The sequence below is a fragment of the Lepus europaeus genome, chromosome 12 (genome assembly GCF_033115175.1).
Source record: "Lepus europaeus isolate LE1 chromosome 12, mLepTim1.pri, whole genome shotgun sequence".
Lineage (NCBI taxonomy): Eukaryota > Metazoa > Chordata > Mammalia > Lagomorpha > Leporidae > Lepus > Lepus europaeus.
Window position 1 is genome coordinate 77,668,539 of NC_084838.1, and position 19,178 is coordinate 77,687,716.

The window sequence follows — 19,178 nt, forward strand, 5'->3', positions numbered from 1 at the left end:
AAGAGGGGCAACCGCGACAGAATCCAGCGCCCTGACCGGGACTAGAACCCGGTGTGCTGGTGCCGCAAGGCGGAGGATTAGCCTATTGAGCTGCGGCGCCAGCCTGGTGTTTGCCATTCCAACACCACAGTTGTGTGATGTCCTCCTTGGTCTTTGGCGTGAATATAGTGTGAGACATGCAGAGGGTGACCGGCTGTGAGGACATGGGGCCTTTCCACATCTGTTCTTTAGGACTTTCTAGATGTCAAGGCAACTACCTTGTGCCATTTTTCTTTGGGAAGCCACATTAAGAGTTGAATTTTGGATTCTGGTAGGCTGAGTTTTCCCAGTCTCAGCATGACTGACAATCAGGGTTGGGTTATTCTTTGGAGAGGCCGTCCTGTGTGTTATAGGATGTGGGGCAAACCCCTTGAGCTCTGTCTCTAGGTACCAGTGGCACTCCTTCCCTACCTCCCAGTTGAGACAACTTAAAATACTTCCAGGCAGACTCAAATGTCCCCAGGGCAGTGTGTGTGTGGGGGGCAATATCACTCCTGACTGCGAACCAGTAACCTTGACTGCGGAGATTATTTTGTGGTCACAAGAAAGCCTCTTGGAGAACACTCCAGCATCTTTTGGATGTCCTGGGGCTTGTTAGGCCTTTGAGTTTCCTGGGGAATGAATTTCTGATGCCTACAGTTGAGCCAAGGGTGCACTCATGATAAAAAAGGAAAAAGTGAGAGAGTGTGGCACACACATGCCTTCCGTCCAGCCTTCCTTTCTCTCTTTCATACCTGTCAGTCTTCCTGGGGTGAGAGAACCCTGGCTGACCTGGAAAAGCTGCAGTTGGAAGCTCAGAGTCTGCAGAGGGAATTGGGAGAGCCTAGGGCTTCTAGAACCCCAAACAGTCCTGGCATTGAGGCTCAGCACCAGCAGTTTACTTTAGGCAATACAGAAGGGGGTGCTTGGAGGCCTGCCGGGCATCTGCCAGGGCCCGTGGCAAAACTGCAATGTAGGCAAAGTCATTTTTGCCACCAGTTCTTTCTCTGAAGCTTCCTATCCCTCGCTGCCCCTCTTTCCCTGCAGACATTTGGTTGCCTCCTGCTGCCCTCTGGTTGTTCAAAGTCCACCTCCCCCAGGCTCAGCCATCTGTTTCCATTTTACCTGCCCCCGTTTCAACTTTCTCCTGAATGCTGACTTCAGCCATCGAAGGGAGATAGGTAAAAGATTAAATATACAAATACTTCACACTAAGGGGAGAAGTGACAGCAGGCTTAGGAGATATTTTGGCTCCTAAAAAATAATTAATTTATTTTCTCTTCTATTTGAGAGAGGCAGAAATAGAGAGACAGAGAGAGAAGGAAGAAAGAGATATTTCTCTCATTCCTTGTTTCACTCCCCAAATGACCTTAACAGCCAGGACTGGGCCAGGCTAAGCCAGGAACTCCATCTGAGTCTCCCACATGGATGGGAGGGATCCAAGTACTTGAGCCAATGTTTGCTGCTTTCCCAGACTGCACATTAGCAGGACGCTGGAGTCAGGAGCGGAGCCAGGACTTGAACACCTTGATATGGGATGCAGGCATCCAAAGCGCTGCCTTAACCACTATGCCACACACCCACCTTAGAACGAAGGGCTTTTGTGTGGCCTACTTGGTTCCTCAAATCAGCCTTGAGGCTCTATATTTCCCAGTCACAATCTTCTCATGCCTCAGTCCTACCTCTCAAGTCAACAGATTAGAGCTCTTACTTGGAAAAGGGCTCTATACAACATAGGCTGTGAATTTCCCCAAGAAAAAGATCCAACTTCCTTAACCCGGCATGGAGGGGTCTTTTGAACAATATGCCTTTAAAAAAAAAAAAATATATATATATATATATATATATATATATATATATATATATATAGTTTATTTGACAGAGTTAGTGAGAGAGAGACAGAGAGAAAGGTCTTCCTTCCATTGGTTCACCCCCCCAAATGGCCACCACAGGTGCTTCCTCCTGTTCTCCTATGTGGGTGCAGGCGCCCAAGCACTTGGGCCATCCTCCACTGTCCTCCTGGGCCACAGCAGAGAGCTAGACTGGAAGAGGAGCAACTGGGACTAGAACCCAGCGCCCATATGGGATGCTGGTGCTGCAGGCAGAGGATTAGCCAAGTGAGCCATGGCGCCGGCCTGAACAATCTGCCTTTCTAACCTCCCCTCCATTCACACAAGTAATGGAAAGATCCGGCAGACTGTGATCCAGAGGTATGTAATCCAGTGGTGGACACCCACAAGAAATCAGACAAAAAAATGCAGTACCTGTGTAAGCCCAAGGCAGGTCTAGGAGGCTGGTGAGCACCTTGGATGTGGAACTAACCTGGAGGTACACTTCTGGCTGGGCCAGGAGGACGTCTCATCTCTCCATCCTCTCCAGCCCCTGTGTCTACACCCGGCGTGCTCTGTCATACCTCTCTGGCTTTGGACATGACTGTACCTCTCTTTGGGAGGTCCTCTCATTATCTTTCTGAAGGATTGTTAGAATCAGTTATGGTCCCCCTTACCCGTCACCTCCTGGAGAATGTCTCTGACCACATGTGGCCCTTCCTATTTGGCTTGGCTTTGCTGTGTCCCCCTACTAAACCAGCACATGAAAGTGTGCTGTTTCCTTTGAGTTAAGTCTTTCTTCATTACTATGGAAATAAATATTAGGCCGACTCATAATGATTTGTTTACCAGGGAGCCAAAGATATAAACTATCTCTCTGTCTAACCCTCAGTCTCCAGCACAGTGCCTGGCACACAGAAAAGGTGAGTGTCATTGACTGAATGAGCCCCACAAACTAGAATCTGGAGACTGTGATGACAGGATGCATCCTTTATTCCTTTTTGTATTCAGTTATGAAGTATGTCATATATACAGAGAAGCCCATCAAACACACATGTCTAGGGTAAAATGAAAACCCATGTGACCACAGTTCAAGTCCAAAACCTCCCCTCTATTCTTAACTCATCAGTGAATGTCCTCAACTTTAATTGAATGTGTGACCGAGGTGGAGACTTCAAGTCCTGTAGTTGACCTGAAGTTATTGAGGTCTTCTTCCAAGCAAGCACTCGTCACAAACCTGAGGCCTGACATTCTAGCTGCCAAATATTTGGCCCAAAGCCAAGCAGTTCAGTCAAACATCACTTGGCAGATGTAGCCTGAAGTCCAATGGCAGGAAGCTGTTTGCTCTGCTGCATGTAACTTGCAAAAGATGTTGAGCACCTTCCCCGCCCCTGCCTACTTAGGTTGCAGGCGTATTGGGATTCTGTCACATATGAAAAGACAATGTGCAAGCCTTGCTTGGGTTACCTGCTAAGAGTTAACTTGGGTGGACATCAGTCTATTTGGTGGTTGCTGTTAATACAGATCTGTGAAAATCTTGCCAGGTTATTCAGAAGGGGTGTACTGTGTTCTGTTTTGAGTGGAAATCAACCATCTGCCTCATTGCATTTGGTCAGAACACTGTGCCTTTGGAAAGGCCGTAGTTACAGGATGCATGGCAACCGCCTCCAGCATGGTGCAGCTCGGAGCTGGTAGGGCTCTCTGCTGGGGCCTCATTCGGTGCCACCGTGGAGCTCCCCCCGTTTACTCCTCCTTCCTCTGCTGCCCTCGACAACCAAGGGCTGGCCTTCCTTCCCCCTTCCCCCATCCTGTACTTTCCCTCCCTCTTCTCTTTCCTTCCTTTGTCCTTTTTTTTAAAAAATAATTTTTAAAAAAGTTAACAACTAATATTGCATGCATTTATGGGGACTATGTAATATACATATTATGGGGTACTATGTATACATTGTGAAATATAAAATCAGGGTAAATATATTTTTCTCTTTAAACGTCCTTCTTTTTCTAAGGAGAAAGGAAAAGGAAAAAGTCTTCTTTCCATGCAGGAGCCCAAGAATTGCTGTGTGGGCATCTACCAGACTAAAGGCTCATGCTCCAGGCATTTCCTGAACGTGGCCGCATTTTCCTTCTTGCCTACTCATTCAGCTACATTTCAGGATGTTATCAACCCTAGGATCCCCCTCGATGTTGCTTCCTCACCCACTGCACTCTGGGTGTGTATGCCATGAATCCATGAGGACTCCCTTTGATTTAACTCCTTTGTAATAAACTTAACTCCTTTTCATCATCCTCATTGACATCCAGGTACTTTGGCTTCTCTGGTTGCTTTATATTAGTCCCTGAATCTTACTGTTTGCTTCACTGTCTAAAGCAGATTACAATATTGTCCTCTGTGTGTCCCTTCCTTCTAGGAGTTTAATTCGTGTACCTCCCCTGTGCCAGACAGATTTGGAGACACTGAAGAAAGAGCAGTGGACAGGGAGGTGTGGTCCCAGCTGTCACAGATGTGGCCTTCTAAAGCATTTGGACAACCTTGAACTGAACTCTCAAATATGGTAGCCACTGGCAGAATGAGTTATTTAATGCATAAAACTCAGTTTCTCTTTCATGCTGGCTACATTTCAAGCACTTGCTAGCCCCCTGTGACTAGCGGCTATGGGACTGGACTGTGCAGCTCTAGATCAGTTCCTTGACAATCAATCTATTGGACAGGGCTGTCCTGGAGGGATTTGCCAGAACTACCATCATTCTAGGAGTCTAGGAAGTCCCCATAGCCCCACTGAGAGACGAATTATGTTGACACCAGGTCATACTTAGTTCACAGGCAAGCCTCCCTTTGAAATACAGAATAGGGTTAGGGTCTAGCATGCCCACAGCCAGTGGAGTTGGTGAGACGGGGTAGCATTTTGAAGTGCTCATTTTCCCTTCCTGCCTCTCATACAAGCATTGGCTGTGTACCCACTATCCCAGTGAAAGGAAGTGGATAAGGCTGAACCCAGGAATAGCCCCTGAGTCTTCCTGCTTTTGTGGCACAAATGTCCAAAATCTCAGGGACCCTAGGATGTTTGTAAAGGGAGCAACAGAGGGAGGAATTTGGGGAGTCTGTACAAATGTCTCAGAGAAACATGGTTGGAGGAGAGAAGAGGGAAATGTGTCTGTCCACACATGTGAGGGTATGGGAGAGTTCTGGGTTGCCCCTGCCTTGAGGGCTCAGGCATTGTAGGGTTCCTGGCAGTCCTGTTGGGGGTGGCAGGATCCTCAAGAGAAAGCGTCCAGGATGTGGGACTATGGAGGGCCTTCAGCAATCCACTGGAGCTACAGGGTTGTAGTGGCTGGGCTGCTGGACATTGCAGCAGCACACTGTGTAGACAGAGTCTGAACAGCTACATCCTGCCCCATCCCAAATTTTACTCTACCCTCAAGCAAGGTAAACTGGTGGGTGTGAGCTGTGGTCAGTTCCCTACAGTGTAGGGGCAATGGGTGTAAAAAATAGGAATAGTGGAACTAGAAGAAAAACAAAAAATTCCAGACATGTTTGCATTTGTGAGATGGGGGTCGTGCCTGCTCTGTGGGAGTACAGTTTCTTTCTGTGTACACTCTTCTACAAAAGCAGGCCTCCTCCTCTCTTTCCTGGCCTGTTTCATCTGAGTTGGTAGAAGAACATTTTTCTGGGGAGAAGTGATTGCACAAAGCATGTCCTCTCACACGTTTGTAGAAAGTGCCAAAGAGGAAATGGATTCTGTCCTGAACTCTGGTTTCACACATTGCTCAGTGGAACTAACTGGGAAGGAAGTTAATATAGTTGCAAGGCTCGGTGGTTCAGATTAGGGGTCAGCAAGCTGCAGCCTAGGGGCCAAAATTGGCCCACCTCTTGTTTTTGTAAATTTCATTTATTGGAACACACCCCTACCCATTAGCTTACTATTTGTCTGTGACTGCTTTTGTGGTACAATGGCAATATGGTATAGCCACAACAGCGAGAGACCATATGTCCCTGGAATAGCATCTTGCCCTTTATAGAAAATATCTGTTGACACCTGGTTTAGATTATAAACTCCTAAAAGGCAAGGACAGGGTCTTCCTTGCAGGTCCTGTTAGTGCAGAGCAAAATTTGAGAAATGCGTTAGAATAAAAGATTCAAAGGTGGGAATGAACTTCCCAGCTTCAAGGACGACTTCTTTCAGCGACTCCTGGAAATTTAATGCTTTGAGCTACAGCCATTAACCTCGGGTATTAAAGACATGCAATTAAGTCTTTGTCACTGGCAAGGTCACGGTGTGGATGCAGTTTGTCCCCTAAAGTTCATGTGCTGGGAGTATGGTTTCCAGTGTGGCCGTGTGGAGATGGTGGAACCCTTAAGAGGTAGAGCCTAGTAGAAGGTAACTGGTCCCAGGGCACTATCCTCAGAAGGATTAACACTGGTCTCCAGGAGTGGAGCAGTTCTTGAGCAAGCCTGGCTCTTTCCAGTTTTGTACTTCTGTCTTGGCATGCGGTCTCTTCTACATTTGCTCCCACCATAGTGATGCCACCTATGAGAGCTCAGCAGATGCTGGTGCCATGCTCTTGAATCTCTAGAATTGTGAGCTAAATAACCCTCCTTTCTTCATAAATTACCCTGTCTCACATATTTTGTTATAGCAACATGAAGTGGACTAGACATGTAGTCCATTATCCCTTGTCTTGTCACTCTTACTGCAGATGACTAGATCAGCCATCTGTGTTCTGTAAGCTGGGACTCCCCCTGGCTTCCTACCCTGCATTGCAAGGAGAGGTCTAGAATCTACAACATAAATGATGTCAGGTTGGATCTGGGGAAGCTTGCAGCTTGAGTGTCTATCTTAGGTTGGTTTCTTCCAGAAGAGACCCCAAGTGGAGGCTTGAAATGAAAGTGCTTTGTGAAGGAAGCACTCCAAAGAGGAACTAGATAGGAACTGGAGGAATCAGAATAGAGAAGGACAAAGAGCCAAAAAAGGTGCAATTTCTGATGAAGTCTGAGCCTTAGCCAGATCTCACTGGGATCTCCAGAGTATAAATCACAACTTACATTCCAGAAAGTGTTTTGCAGTCCTGAAGGTAATAGTGTTCTCCACTTAAACAAGAGCCAAGAGAACCAGCGTGTTATACTCCCCACAGCCTTCCCTTTCTAATGGGCACTAATAAGGGCACAAAAGCTCTCTGGCTCTTTAGGTTCTCTGGGTGGTGAAAAGGCTGCAGGAGCTCAAGTGCAATTATCTGAAGGAGTTCACAGCGAGAGTCCTGACATTAACACACAGAGAAACTGGTGGTTGGGACAGGGCTAGTGTTGTGCAGTGGGTTAAGCTGCCTCCTGTGATGCTGGCATTCCGTGTGAGTCTTGATTCAAGTTCCAGCCGCTTAACTTCTGACGCAGCTCCCTGCTATTCCACCTGGGAGAGCAGCAGAGGATTCCCCAGGTGTCTGGGGTTCTTCCACCCACGTGGAAGACCTGGAAGAAGCTCTTGGCTCTTGACTTCGGACTGGTCCAGCTCTGGCTGTTGCAGTCATTTGGGGAGTGAACCAGTGGATGGAAAATCTCAGTGCTTCTATCTCTGTCTCTCCCTCTCTTTCTCTGCTAATCTGCTTTTCAAATAAAATAAATAAATCTTTAAAAAAGACATTTGTGGTCGCAAACCTTGGGAAAGGAGGACAGAAAAGACTCTGGGCAGAGGCCACACTCTGCCACAGCTGCAGAGTGGGCACTGTGTTAGAAGTGATTGGAGATTCTAGATCCTTTGAATTGAGCCATGTCCTTTCTATAATACAGGTTCTCCACTGAATGGTAGAATCTTCTTCTGCATCTTATTGTTTTGCCTTCAAAAGTAACTTATTTCTCTGGGGGAAACAAACAAAAAACCCTCAGCTTCTTTATCTTAGAAGGTGTCTCTTTTTTATAATTAAAAGGCTAGAAAATTTAAAATCCTCTCTGAGAAGCTATGATTTCTCCTATGGCATCTCTTGGGGGGAAATAAATCCCCACAAGTTCTCTATCTACTCTGTAGAATGGTATATTCTTTATTTGACCTAAGTCTGCCACTTTCAACCTTGAAGAGGTTCTTGGCTGAAGTAACTCAGGTATGGGGACCCGTGTCATATCACTGTCTCCACAGAGATTTATTTTGGAGTTCAGATACTTCAGGGATATTTGCTTTTATCTTTCCAGAGGGAAGAGCTCTAATCTTCCTGATCCATCTTCAAACTGCAGCTTTTCATTCATTCCTTGATGAGCTGGGCTGCTCTTCTCTGCCTCAATGCATTTGTGCCTTCCCTAAGGGAGAGAGACTGGAACCATAATTGGTGTCCTAGGCACAGCTACACTACCGTATTGGGATAGGTAGCAATAATGCCTTGTATTTTCCTTTCAGAATGATTCTAGATGATGTTTAACAGGATTTGGGGTTGAGTTAGATATGCACTACACAGATGTTTCCATCACTCAACCTACACTGACCACCTATCCTTCCACGTGGTCAATTGCACCTTTGAGGGTTATTCAAAAAGTTCACAGAAAATGTGTATTATATATAAAAAAAACTATGCATATGTCTCAAAACTTTTTGCACCAAAATAAAGGTATATTTTGTAAATGTCTAAATGATTATCATTTTACTTGAAAGCAGAGTGATGGGGGAGAGAGAGAAAAAGGGGGAGAGGGAGGGAGGGAAAGAGAGAGCGAGAAAGAGAGAGACCAACAGAGACCAACCTCTTTCAAGGTTTACTCCCCAAATGCCTGCAATGCACTAGGCCAGGCTGGAATCAGGATTCAGGAATTAAATCCAGGCCTCCCACATGAGTGGTAGTATTTGAGCCATCACCTGGTACATCGCAGGGTGTCCAGTAGCAGGAATCTGGAATTGGGAGCAGAGCTGGCACTTGAAATGGGCATTCTGACATGGGATGTAGGCATTCCAAGTGGTGTCTTAACTGCCACACTGAACACCCACTCCTGAAATTGTCTTTTAATACAGTTTTTCCATGAACATTTTCAAGTACCCTGATAGTTACAATATGGAGTCTTACTATTTTTTAGTGACTGATTTGATCCCAAACATGTTCTTAGTGAACCTAATCAGTGACTTTTCTGCTGACACACATACACTGTCTCTGGAGTTTCTCACTTTTGGTTTAGGATTTAGCATTGCCATAGATTACAAATTCTTCCCTAAATCTTGCAGACTCCCATTTTTAGATCACTTTTGCATATGTTAAAGAACACAAGTTCCAACATAGCATTTAAGGAAACTTATTGACTTGTCTCTGTACAGAGGGGCAAATACCTCTCATTTCCCACCCTCATGCCCCTAGTGGTTAGTTAGCTGACCACAGGTGACCAGATAGTCCCACTTGCTCAGTGAGAACTCAGATATCCTCTCCCAAGTACAAACTTCAAGGAAGGAAGCTTTTGTGAGAAATTCTGAGAATGTATAATATATTACAACTCCTGATGCTTTCTTTTCCACAGGGTTACCTACGGCTTAGTTGAAGTATTTGTGATAGGACAGAAAAAGCCTGGGCTTTGGAAACATGCAAACATAGGGTGCACCAAAAGTGCTGTTAAAGGCAGAGCTACAACAGGGACTACAGACAGCTAGGATGGGCCAAGAACTAAATTTAGTTATAGGCAAGGTTTCAGCAAGTCTAGAAAAGGCGAAAGAAAAGACTTCGTTTATGCAGAAGGTGAGGAAGAGTGTTTTCCTGGCATTGAAGCCATTGCTAAGGTTCAAAAGGGGACCTCTTCTGGGATACAGAATTCTCCAGCCATTGGCTGAAGTTCCTATTCAACACTTGGTTATCTTCACCACTGCAGTCTCCAGTTCCATCCTTTTAGGGAGAGGTATCAGTAGCCACACTGGGTATCTTATACTGTGAGGGTTCCAGTCTTCAGCTACCTCAAAACACTGAATAACTTACTCCTACAAAAATACTCTTCCTATAATCTGTTCCTAAAATGCAAGCTCCTAGAGTTACCCATCCTCCTCCATGTTAATGTCATAATAACGGCTTTCTGTGCACTGCATTTTCTCATCATGCTCCGCTTCTCCTTTGTTTTCCCCAAGCTTTCTGGAACCCCCTTATAACTGAACATAAGCTCCTCTGCCTTTTCACATGAGCCCACTTACCCATGTATAGGACCAATAATCTGTTTTCTTGGCTGAATTAAACCTACTTTGCAGACCTCCCTTTAAGCTTCTCAAGTAGAAATTACACATCTTCATCATCCACTGTTGTTGTTCCCAAAGGTAATGTCTGTATTCTCACTGATACTCTTCAGCTCTTTCAAATCATTTTTTTCCTTGAGTGCAAAAAGCCCTTTCCCTTTGAGTTTCAGGTCATCATGACCAAAGTCTTCTTGTTCACATCTACTCCTGTCATTACTGTAGACAATGTCAATGACTGTATCGGCAAATACAGAAGACTCTTGCTTCAAGATGCTTGACCTCAATTTTAGCATCTTGGGCTCATCCTTATAGCTACCTCAAATTTCTTCACCTCTTAACTCTGAATGCCAATTTACCACTCTGATCATGACATCTCACCATCACAACTCTCAGGAGCCTGGTTTCTCAGTGTACTTGCTGCTCAGGCTAGACATCTAGTCCTAAGATCATTCTTCCCTCTCCTAGGCACTTGCCAACATTATATTTTTTACTATCTTTTCCATTAATATTAGACCTCATATTACATTAATGGTAAGGACCCTTCAAACAATCTTCAAAAGCCCTAGTCCCTTGCTTTCTGCCATATGTGCAAAGCAGAGCCTCAGTGTTGGATGAATCCAACCATTTGTCTTTCCTGATACTATCTCTGGTCTGCTGAGGCTTGAATGAGAAAACACACAACCCAGCTATGCAAATGGATGGCTGTGTGTGATGTGTCACCAAGTCGGTGACATCTCCCATTCTCTCTAATGGTGATCATAAGACATCACTCTTTTCAAACTTTACCTCATTGACATCCTCTCTGCCCCTCTACCCCACATGTGTACAGTCAGCCCTTTGTATCCACAGGTTCAGAATCTGTGGGTTTTACTAACTGTAGTTCAAAAAAATTTTTTTTTTTAATTATGCCTTTGCTGAATCTTAACAGTCTTTTTTCTTGCAATGATCCCCTCAAATACAGTATAACAATGATTTCTATAGCATTTACATTTTATTAGTTATTCTAAGTAATCTAGAGGTGATGTGAGCTATACAGGAAGATGTACAGAGGCAATATGCAAATACTATACCATTTTATATAAGGGACTTGAGCATACTTGGATTTTGGTATCTGTGAGGTGCGGTAGGGGGAAGTCTTGAGACCAATCCCTCCTGGATAGCAAAGGGACACCCATATAACACTTCTTCCCCTCTCCACTAGTAAATGTTTTGCTTTGCTGCTCACTGACTCTTAAATCATTGTAATTGGTTTTTGTACCCCCCAGGGAAATGAAAATTCTCTGGCATGGTGACTTCCAAAGATCTGACTGAACGGACTCCTCTAAGCATTCACTTAGTTGCACTTTTCTCTTACATTTGATACACTTGCCTACTCCATTCTCACTACTCTATGCTGGCCATCTTTTCTATCTCTACTTGTGTAACCTTGCAAGCTCACCCATCCTGGCTTTCACTTTTGATCCCCAAATCTATTTCCTGTCTGGCTCTCTCTACTGAGTTCTGTCTACAAAATAGCCTTTTCACAGTTTTCCTAGTTCCCATAGGAACCTCAAACTCAATTCAACTTAAATGAAACAAATTTCCCTTCCCCTAGTAGTTCCTTCTTTCAGATTCTCTATCTCTGTAAATAACATTGCCTTTTACACTAAGCCAAAAGGCAGTGTTTGAACAGTTCCTAACCCCTCATTCTAAATTCTCATCTACTTTTCCCTAGCACCCTTTGTGCCATTTGATTTCTGCCTGGGTTCTTCTGATTTCACTTTCCCGAAGTCTTCTGCACCTGTCTTTTCCACCTCAGCTACCGCATTAGCAATGGCCTCTTGCCTCTCACCTCCCATCAACTCCTCTTTCACAGTTTAGCTTGAGAGATGTGATGAAAATATACAAGGGGGCCTCAAAAGTTCATGTAAAAAATAAAACTAAAGAGTAATTGCAAATTTTCTATGACTGTTTTGATGCTCTCTTGTATATCTGACCACGGTACTACACTGAGTATCAGATATGAGTCCTCCATGAGCTATAGTCCTTTCCCTCTCTTTAGCCCTGTCAGCCTTACTTCCTGACCCAGTGTCTCACTCCACAGTCAATCACACTGAAGTAGTTGCTGCTCCTGGAACTTTCCATACTCAATCTCAGTTTGGATTGCTGCTCTTCCCTCTTCACACACCCTGGTCCCATCTGTCTAGCAAACATCTGCTCACATTTCAGGACGCAGCTCAATCTTCTCTTTCTTTGCAAGTCCTCATCTATTGTGCCCTCCCCCCACCCCAGACTCCTACCCTAGAAGGAGTATGACTTCCTTTTTCAAGCTCCATGTCTACAATACATTGTCAATGTCAGTTTGCTTCCACTGAACTGTAAGCTTCTTGAAGACAAAATTTCTATCATGTTTACCTCTGTACCTTAGTTTCCAGCTCATAGGAATAAAATAAATATCCATTGAATGAAAATGACTGAGTAAAATGGAGTCCCATCTTTGAGCCAATGTTAAGTGACTGTCACCATGGTGGAACAAATGTGGACCACACCAGGGTATGAAAACATCACAAAGGCCTGTCACAGCTTGAGCTGTTATTTGTGAATCCAGGAATCAGCACGCATTGGTAAACAAGTCAGGTGGGCATTCTCTTTCATGTGAGCTGACTTTAAGAGGCAGAAAATGAGGTGGTGACTCATATTGGCTTGCTTCCTTGGAAATTTGTAAAAACAAAACCCAACAAAACAATTCCCCCCTTTCCCGAAAGTTGGCACAGGCCCAGGTTTTTCTTTCCCACAATACTCTCTTTGGTCAGGCTATAGCTGGTGGGCATTAGTGTGCTCTGAATCCATTAGAGAAGGTCAGGCTGGAATACTAAGCAGATGGGCAGCCCTGAGTTTTGAAAACTGGAGCCTAGCAGTTGAGATGCACAACAGTGCTCTCTCTCTGTTCATGTTCCTGCTGTTCTAAGCTTCCCATAAGTAGGCACATTTTAAGAATGGGCTCCTTAGCTGTCCCAATCTCCACACCTGAGATGAGAAATAATTAATTTGAGGCTAAAAAAAATCATGAGACTGTTTCAGCTTTATATGCACATCCACAAGCCTTGTTTTTAGACCAAAACAACACTTCCAGTCCGGTGGACATAACAGGAGGACCACATGGATATAAAGGAGCAAGCTTGTTTTTTTTTTTTTTTTTTTAATGGAAAAACTTTGTACTGAATAAGTAAAATAAAAAAAAAAATCCTATACCAGGTTAACTACTAATTTCAGGTGGGAGAACTTTAGGCAGCAAGAAAAAAAAAAAAAAACTGACCCATTCATTAAGTAGATAGGATAGTTGATTTGAAGGGAGTAGAAAGGGCCAGACAATATTCAGTTTTCATGGTAGAAAGTAAGTTTTGGACATTCTACTTTCTCGTTACTATCTGAACTTGTGAAATACTCAGAGAGTCAGAAAGAAGGACTAAATTTAGACCCTTAGTTAATGCATGCGAGAGCATGATTCATTTTTCTCTTGCCCTGGAACAGCCTGAGGAATCTGAATATATGGCAGGTAACACATGAGGGCCTGTAAGTAAGTGGAAGTCTCCCTCACTCAAAGGCTGGGGAAGCCAGATGCACCCCATTTTCGGCACCAATAAAGCTGCATTTCCAGGCACCCCATACACCAAAACGTAGAGCCAAATTTCTGAGCTGGCAAGAGTCCATCTCATTTTAGCTTTGTGCTGGCCTTGGCATGAATGCTTCTAGAAATTTATTCTGCTCCTTTTCTCCTCTCTGCGGCCTTTCCCCGTCAAGCTCTAGTGGGAACTTGACCAGCTTTCAGAGGCCATGCAACATGGGTCACCCTAATGAGAGGGCTCAGAAGGATGTCATCACTTGGTTGCAATGATTTAACAAATCTGGGCCTAAGTCACTTCATGGGGACCCTTAGGTTGGGCTGCAGAGAGTTAGTACAATATAGAACACAAACATCAGAAGCCTCTTTACAAACAAAAACAAAGTAAAACAAAGTACCAACCAACAATAGCAAGTTCAGTTCCCAGTGAATTAAATCAGGGTGTTAGAGTTTCCAAAGTACTGCAGACCGTCCTTGTCCCTCCCCTAGTTTCCTCATCTTCTGCTTGTAGTCCCATTCTTTCATCTTTCTTTGCTCCCAACACCAAAGCCAATATTCCAAACCTTACAGATGATTTGGATTGAAGTTGGACTATGGTCTGTGTTAGTCCAACACATCTTAGAGGTGAAAAGCACACAAGTGATTGTACAGTGACGCCATTTTTTCTTTTGCTTTCAGTTTTTAAGCACATTTGGAAAGTAACCTTATAAGTCTCTTTCTAGTATTTTTGGCCTTATTGATAGTCTCTGTGTTTAGGACAAACGATAGGAGAAAAGATGGGTGTATATAAAAAAAATCTATAGTTAGGTAACACTGCCTGCCCAAAAGGAAGGCGTTAAAGCTATTCTCTCTCCTCAGGTTTAACTTTCACATTAGTCCCCATCATACATCCACAGACATCTATCTCAATTAAGGAAAAGAGTAATTCCCCAGACATGAAATGGGCTCAGCAATTTTGAAGTCAAAAACAAAGAGTTAGAGATGGAGCACGTGCACATTTTGCTGGAAATGAGTTGCTCTGAAAAGGTGCGTTTGCATGAGCAGCACTTGGAGAGGCCCACACAGGTACACCCACAGGCTGGGACTGGCAGGCCCTGCACAGGGCCAGGGGTCCAGGTGGCTATGGGTTCTGATCAGCCTGTATACATGCTTCACACGCCAACCTGGACACGGCACAGAAAAGAGCCAAGACACCATAGGGCAGCAAAGTGATTTGTACCTTTCTCAAATGGCTTGGTAATTGGGTCCTGTGGGTAGTTCTGAACGCCCAGGAAGGGCAGGCATCAAATCCTCACTGGGCCCACCCAGTGCCATCACATGAATATCCAATCATTTAAAGGACACGGATGTTTGATGACCGTGGCCAAGGATAATGACAGATTTGGGGTCCACCTTCTATCCCCGCTTGAGAAAGGACAAATACTCCAGCACTCGATAGCAAACTGGCTGATTTAGCTTAGAACGGTGGCTACCATTGCAGCCAATCTCACAACATCTAAAAGGAAGGTAAGTGGTTGGGGGACGGGCATGAGGAATGTTGTATCTATAGGAGGCTGGGTCAGTTAAATATCAGGATAGGGTAGAAATTTCTTCTTACAGAAATAGAGCACCAAGGACTAATTAATACGGTGGGGTGAATCTGTTTTCATACATCACTCACACAAAACAGCACTCTTCCATCTCCTGGGGGTGGGTTTCAAGTTCTAAACTACAATCAGCCCTTCTTTTTAAAATAACAGTAAAAAAATCCTCTTATTCAGCCAGATGGTGGAGGTTGTTGCACTAGGCTGGGTTCATAGTACAACATCAATAAATGGCCACTTGTAGAGGGACAGACAGAATCCCATTTATAAAACATACCTACACCTCCCTCCTCCTCTTTCCCAAAATGTTGCATTGTCACAACACTCATGGGGGCTTAATCTTATTTTGGAGATGAAAGGAAAACTAGAAAAGACAAAATAATATAATTCAGTGGAAAGGCAATGTTTTGGGGAAAAGAGCACACTTAATCTCCGAGGAGAGCCGTCATTGGTGGGCTTAGCAAGTGCTGTTTAGCCTTTAGGGACCATTTGAAATGAGGCTCTCAGAAGGATTTTCCCCAATCCCAGGAAAACTGTTTTGGCGAAGGCTGCACAGTGTCAACCAGAGACATTATAACTAGGAGATGGAGCTCAAATTCTTCCTCTGTGAGTTGGCTAAGTCTCATGTAAGAAATATTTGTTCCAATTAGGTGTTCCAAAAAGCCTTGCTTGCCTCGTATAACACATTTTGAGAAGGAAAGGGTATTTGTTAAAAATCCTTCAAGGAAGGGAAAAGGGCGCGTGTGTGTGTTCTGTTGCCAATGTACACATGCTCTTCATAGGCATGGGAGACTCACACTTTGGGGGCTTTGTTCTTGTGTTCCTGCTCTCAGTGCTACCTGGGCTGGGCTGGGCAGGGGGCAGATACCAATTAGCCACTGCTCTGAAATATGCTATACCACTGATTATGTAACCTTAATCCATGTCCACAGTCCAGGGCTCAGGTTGCTGGCCTGCCAGCAAAATGTCTGAAAAATGTTAATTCAACAATGTTGGCGGGGTGTTATTTCCAGAGACAAACTCCTCAGGGGAAATGAGAAGGAGTTGCTCCTGGGATTGGACTCCTCCACACTGGAAGATATTTCTTTCCTGATGCTTTCTTCCCAAGTCATTTCCCAAAGCCTGGTGTGCCCTGACATTTGGTCCAAATAAAATCCTGGAACAGACTCTTGGGCTACAACTATCTTCAGACTCCATGCAAGAGGAATGTTGATTACAGAAAATCACCACTTATTAGGGCCTGAAACCCTGGAGGACTGCTGGTGCTTGCTCCCCACATTAAATCACTTCATGATATAGACGCTATTTTCCCCCTCTGGCTTTTATATAAGCAACTCAGTCTATGACCGAAGGCATTTTCCATACTTCCAGGCAATGAACACTAGCTTCCTATGAGTCTCACTAGCACATAATTTGAGACAGTGGGAAAGGGAGTTAGAGAATAGTTTCCAGTGCTAGGAAAACACCATACAGATGTTTGCCTTTACTCTTGAATTCTGATGGTGAAATTGAGAATTGTTTATTTGTTCTGAAGTCAAACTCCAGAAATTTATTTTCTGAAGGCAAAGGGCTGGGGGCTGGGATAGGAGTGAGGAGTAGTGACACAATCTATTCTCGATTCTAAAAATCCTAGGGTTTTGAATCACAAAGGAACTTAAGATATTTTTAAATGGTCCATTTGTGGCTTAAATTTGGGATAGCAGATATTGATTTGTGTCACAGAAAGGACATACCTGAAGCAACACCAGTAGACTACTTGGCTAAAATAATTTCTTTGCTTTCTCTAACTTTTTTTTCCCCCTACAAGATAGCAAACTAGGAATCAGTCCTCTATCTTGAGCCATTTATTGAGAACAAACAAATGAGCTTGGAAAAGACATGACCCAATTGAAGTTAAATACCTGACTTTGGTGTATGAGAATCATAAACTTGCTTACGGTCTATCTGGTCAGCAAACACTTCCCCATAAATCATCCAGTAAGGCATGTAGAAGATGTTCTTGGCCAGTTTCCATGAGGGTTCCTCATTGGGAAAGAGAATGGCTTGCCTGGCGACCCCAAAGCTCATCAGTACCACCAGCATAATGATGACAAAGTACATCATGTCTATCATCTGGAAAGGCAGAGAAGCAGGGGAGAAACAAAAGAAAATGCCCATGATTGAGTGCTCCTGCAAATGCTTACCTTGATGGAAACCTTTGAAGGAGGTTCATATTCTAGATGCTCAATAAGGGATATTTAGGTAGGGAGTTGTGTCCTGGTATGAGGATACTTGGTCTGTCCAAGCTGATGTCCACAGAACCTTATCAGTAATGCAAAATGCACTTTTAAAGAGGTAACACCAAGTGGGAGTGCTTCATTTTTCACTGCTGTCCCTGGAGCCTAGTCAAATCTAGATGTGGGAGTCATAATAACACAGAAACTTGCATCTCTGTGTGAATCCAGCCTGAACGTCTGCTCCCAGGGAAGCAAGTGTTCTCTCTTATTCTCTTTCACAGGAAAGTTGTAATTGGGATAGTTGAACTATTTCAAGAATTAGTGCAATGCTGTAAGTTTTCCAAGTTCTAAAAGGCAAATGAAGAGTTGGAAAGGTCAAGAAAATAATTACTTGTAAACAAAGCAAATATCCATCACGCTCTGTCTTATTCTTGAGACTCCACACTCATTGCCTGGTGTTCTACTGCGAATCAGTCTTAGAGAGAACCATTCATCCTATACCTACTCCTCCTTCAAGATAGCTATTAGGTAAGGATGATATTTCTAAGGCATTAGAACAATGTAGCCTAATGACTCAAACGTGGGCCTGTTATTGAAATGTAGGGTTTCATCTGGATATGTTTATAAAATCCTTCCAACTCCATTCTAGTACACTGTATATCTTGTTCCTCTTTGTTCCCTTTCTCCTTGTTTATTTCCATGATGCATGTTATTTGGAACTTGTTTCTCAGATGTCAAACTGCCTTTCTTTTATCACCCAGAACAGATGAGGATGCAGTAACTACTGATATTGCCTGGCCAGTACCCATTACCTCCTTCTTTTAGAAATAGTTCCCATTTGGCCAGGCTGGGTTAATCATGGAATTCAGTGCTCTGGCAATAGTAATAGGAGGCAGGCATGTGACAGGCCAACCAGAACCCTTTATTGTCTTTTGCTTTATTTTGTTTAACCGAAGTTCCCTTTCTCTTTCTCTCTAATTCCCTGAATGCAGAGTGTCTGAGGCTGAGTAAACCCCAGTGAAACTGATCAGAATGAATGACACAAAGAGGAGAGAGAAAGAGAACCAATCCTGACAGCAGTTGAGTACCTGTTTGTTGTGGCCCGAGGCCAGTTCCATCGTGACCTTCTGCAAGTCAACATATGCTGTCTATGCTTAAGCTAGTTAGAGATTGGTTTCACTGTCTTATATCAAACCACCTAATACAAAAGACCACCTTCTCTTGGACATCATACTTCCAAAAGGAATGTGCACATATAGAGAAAGGCTAATGATCATTTTATCAACGTTAACGAGGGCTTGAAATTAGTTTGAAACTTTTTTGTTGAAATTCAAACATTATAGTCTTCCAGCATGACTTAGGGCATTGGGATTTCAATATATTTTAGGTCAAATGATAGATTTTCAAGATCCATCTAATGAGTGTCATACGACTTTAAGACTCAGTAAGAATCTCTCAAAATTTGGTATTCACTCCTATCTTTTCATTATGTTTAAAGAAATATGTTAATCAGTTATTCCCTCAACAGGTCAGTGGTTTCAGAGCTCTGAGAGCAAGCTGACTGCGTTGGACCAGTTTTTTTTAGGAAACATGAACCTATTTTTTCATCTTCTCTCTTTCTCTTCTTCGTTTTGTAAAATTCGTTTACAATTTATTTAATAGAAGTCTCATCAATGAAGAAGCACACATGAGTCCTTCACGTTGTATTTGTTGGAATTGATTCAAAGATAGGTAGGGAGAGGAAAGTGTGTACTCATGAG

General features: G+C 43.7%; 1 protein-coding gene across 4 annotated transcripts in view; it reads right to left on the reverse strand.

The window, feature by feature from the left end:
• TRPM3 (transient receptor potential cation channel subfamily M member 3) overlaps nucleotides 1-19,178 on the reverse strand; it is a 948,117-nt gene that overhangs the window by 40,769 nt on the left and 888,170 nt on the right. For all 4 annotated transcript variants that reach the window (XM_062207082.1, XM_062207079.1, XM_062207080.1 and 1 more), the window contains one exon: nucleotides 17,140-17,314. In XM_062207082.1, coding sequence (XP_062063066.1) covers nucleotides 17,140-17,314 — 175 coding nt within the window. The remainder of the gene's footprint in view (nucleotides 1-17,139; nucleotides 17,315-19,178) is intronic.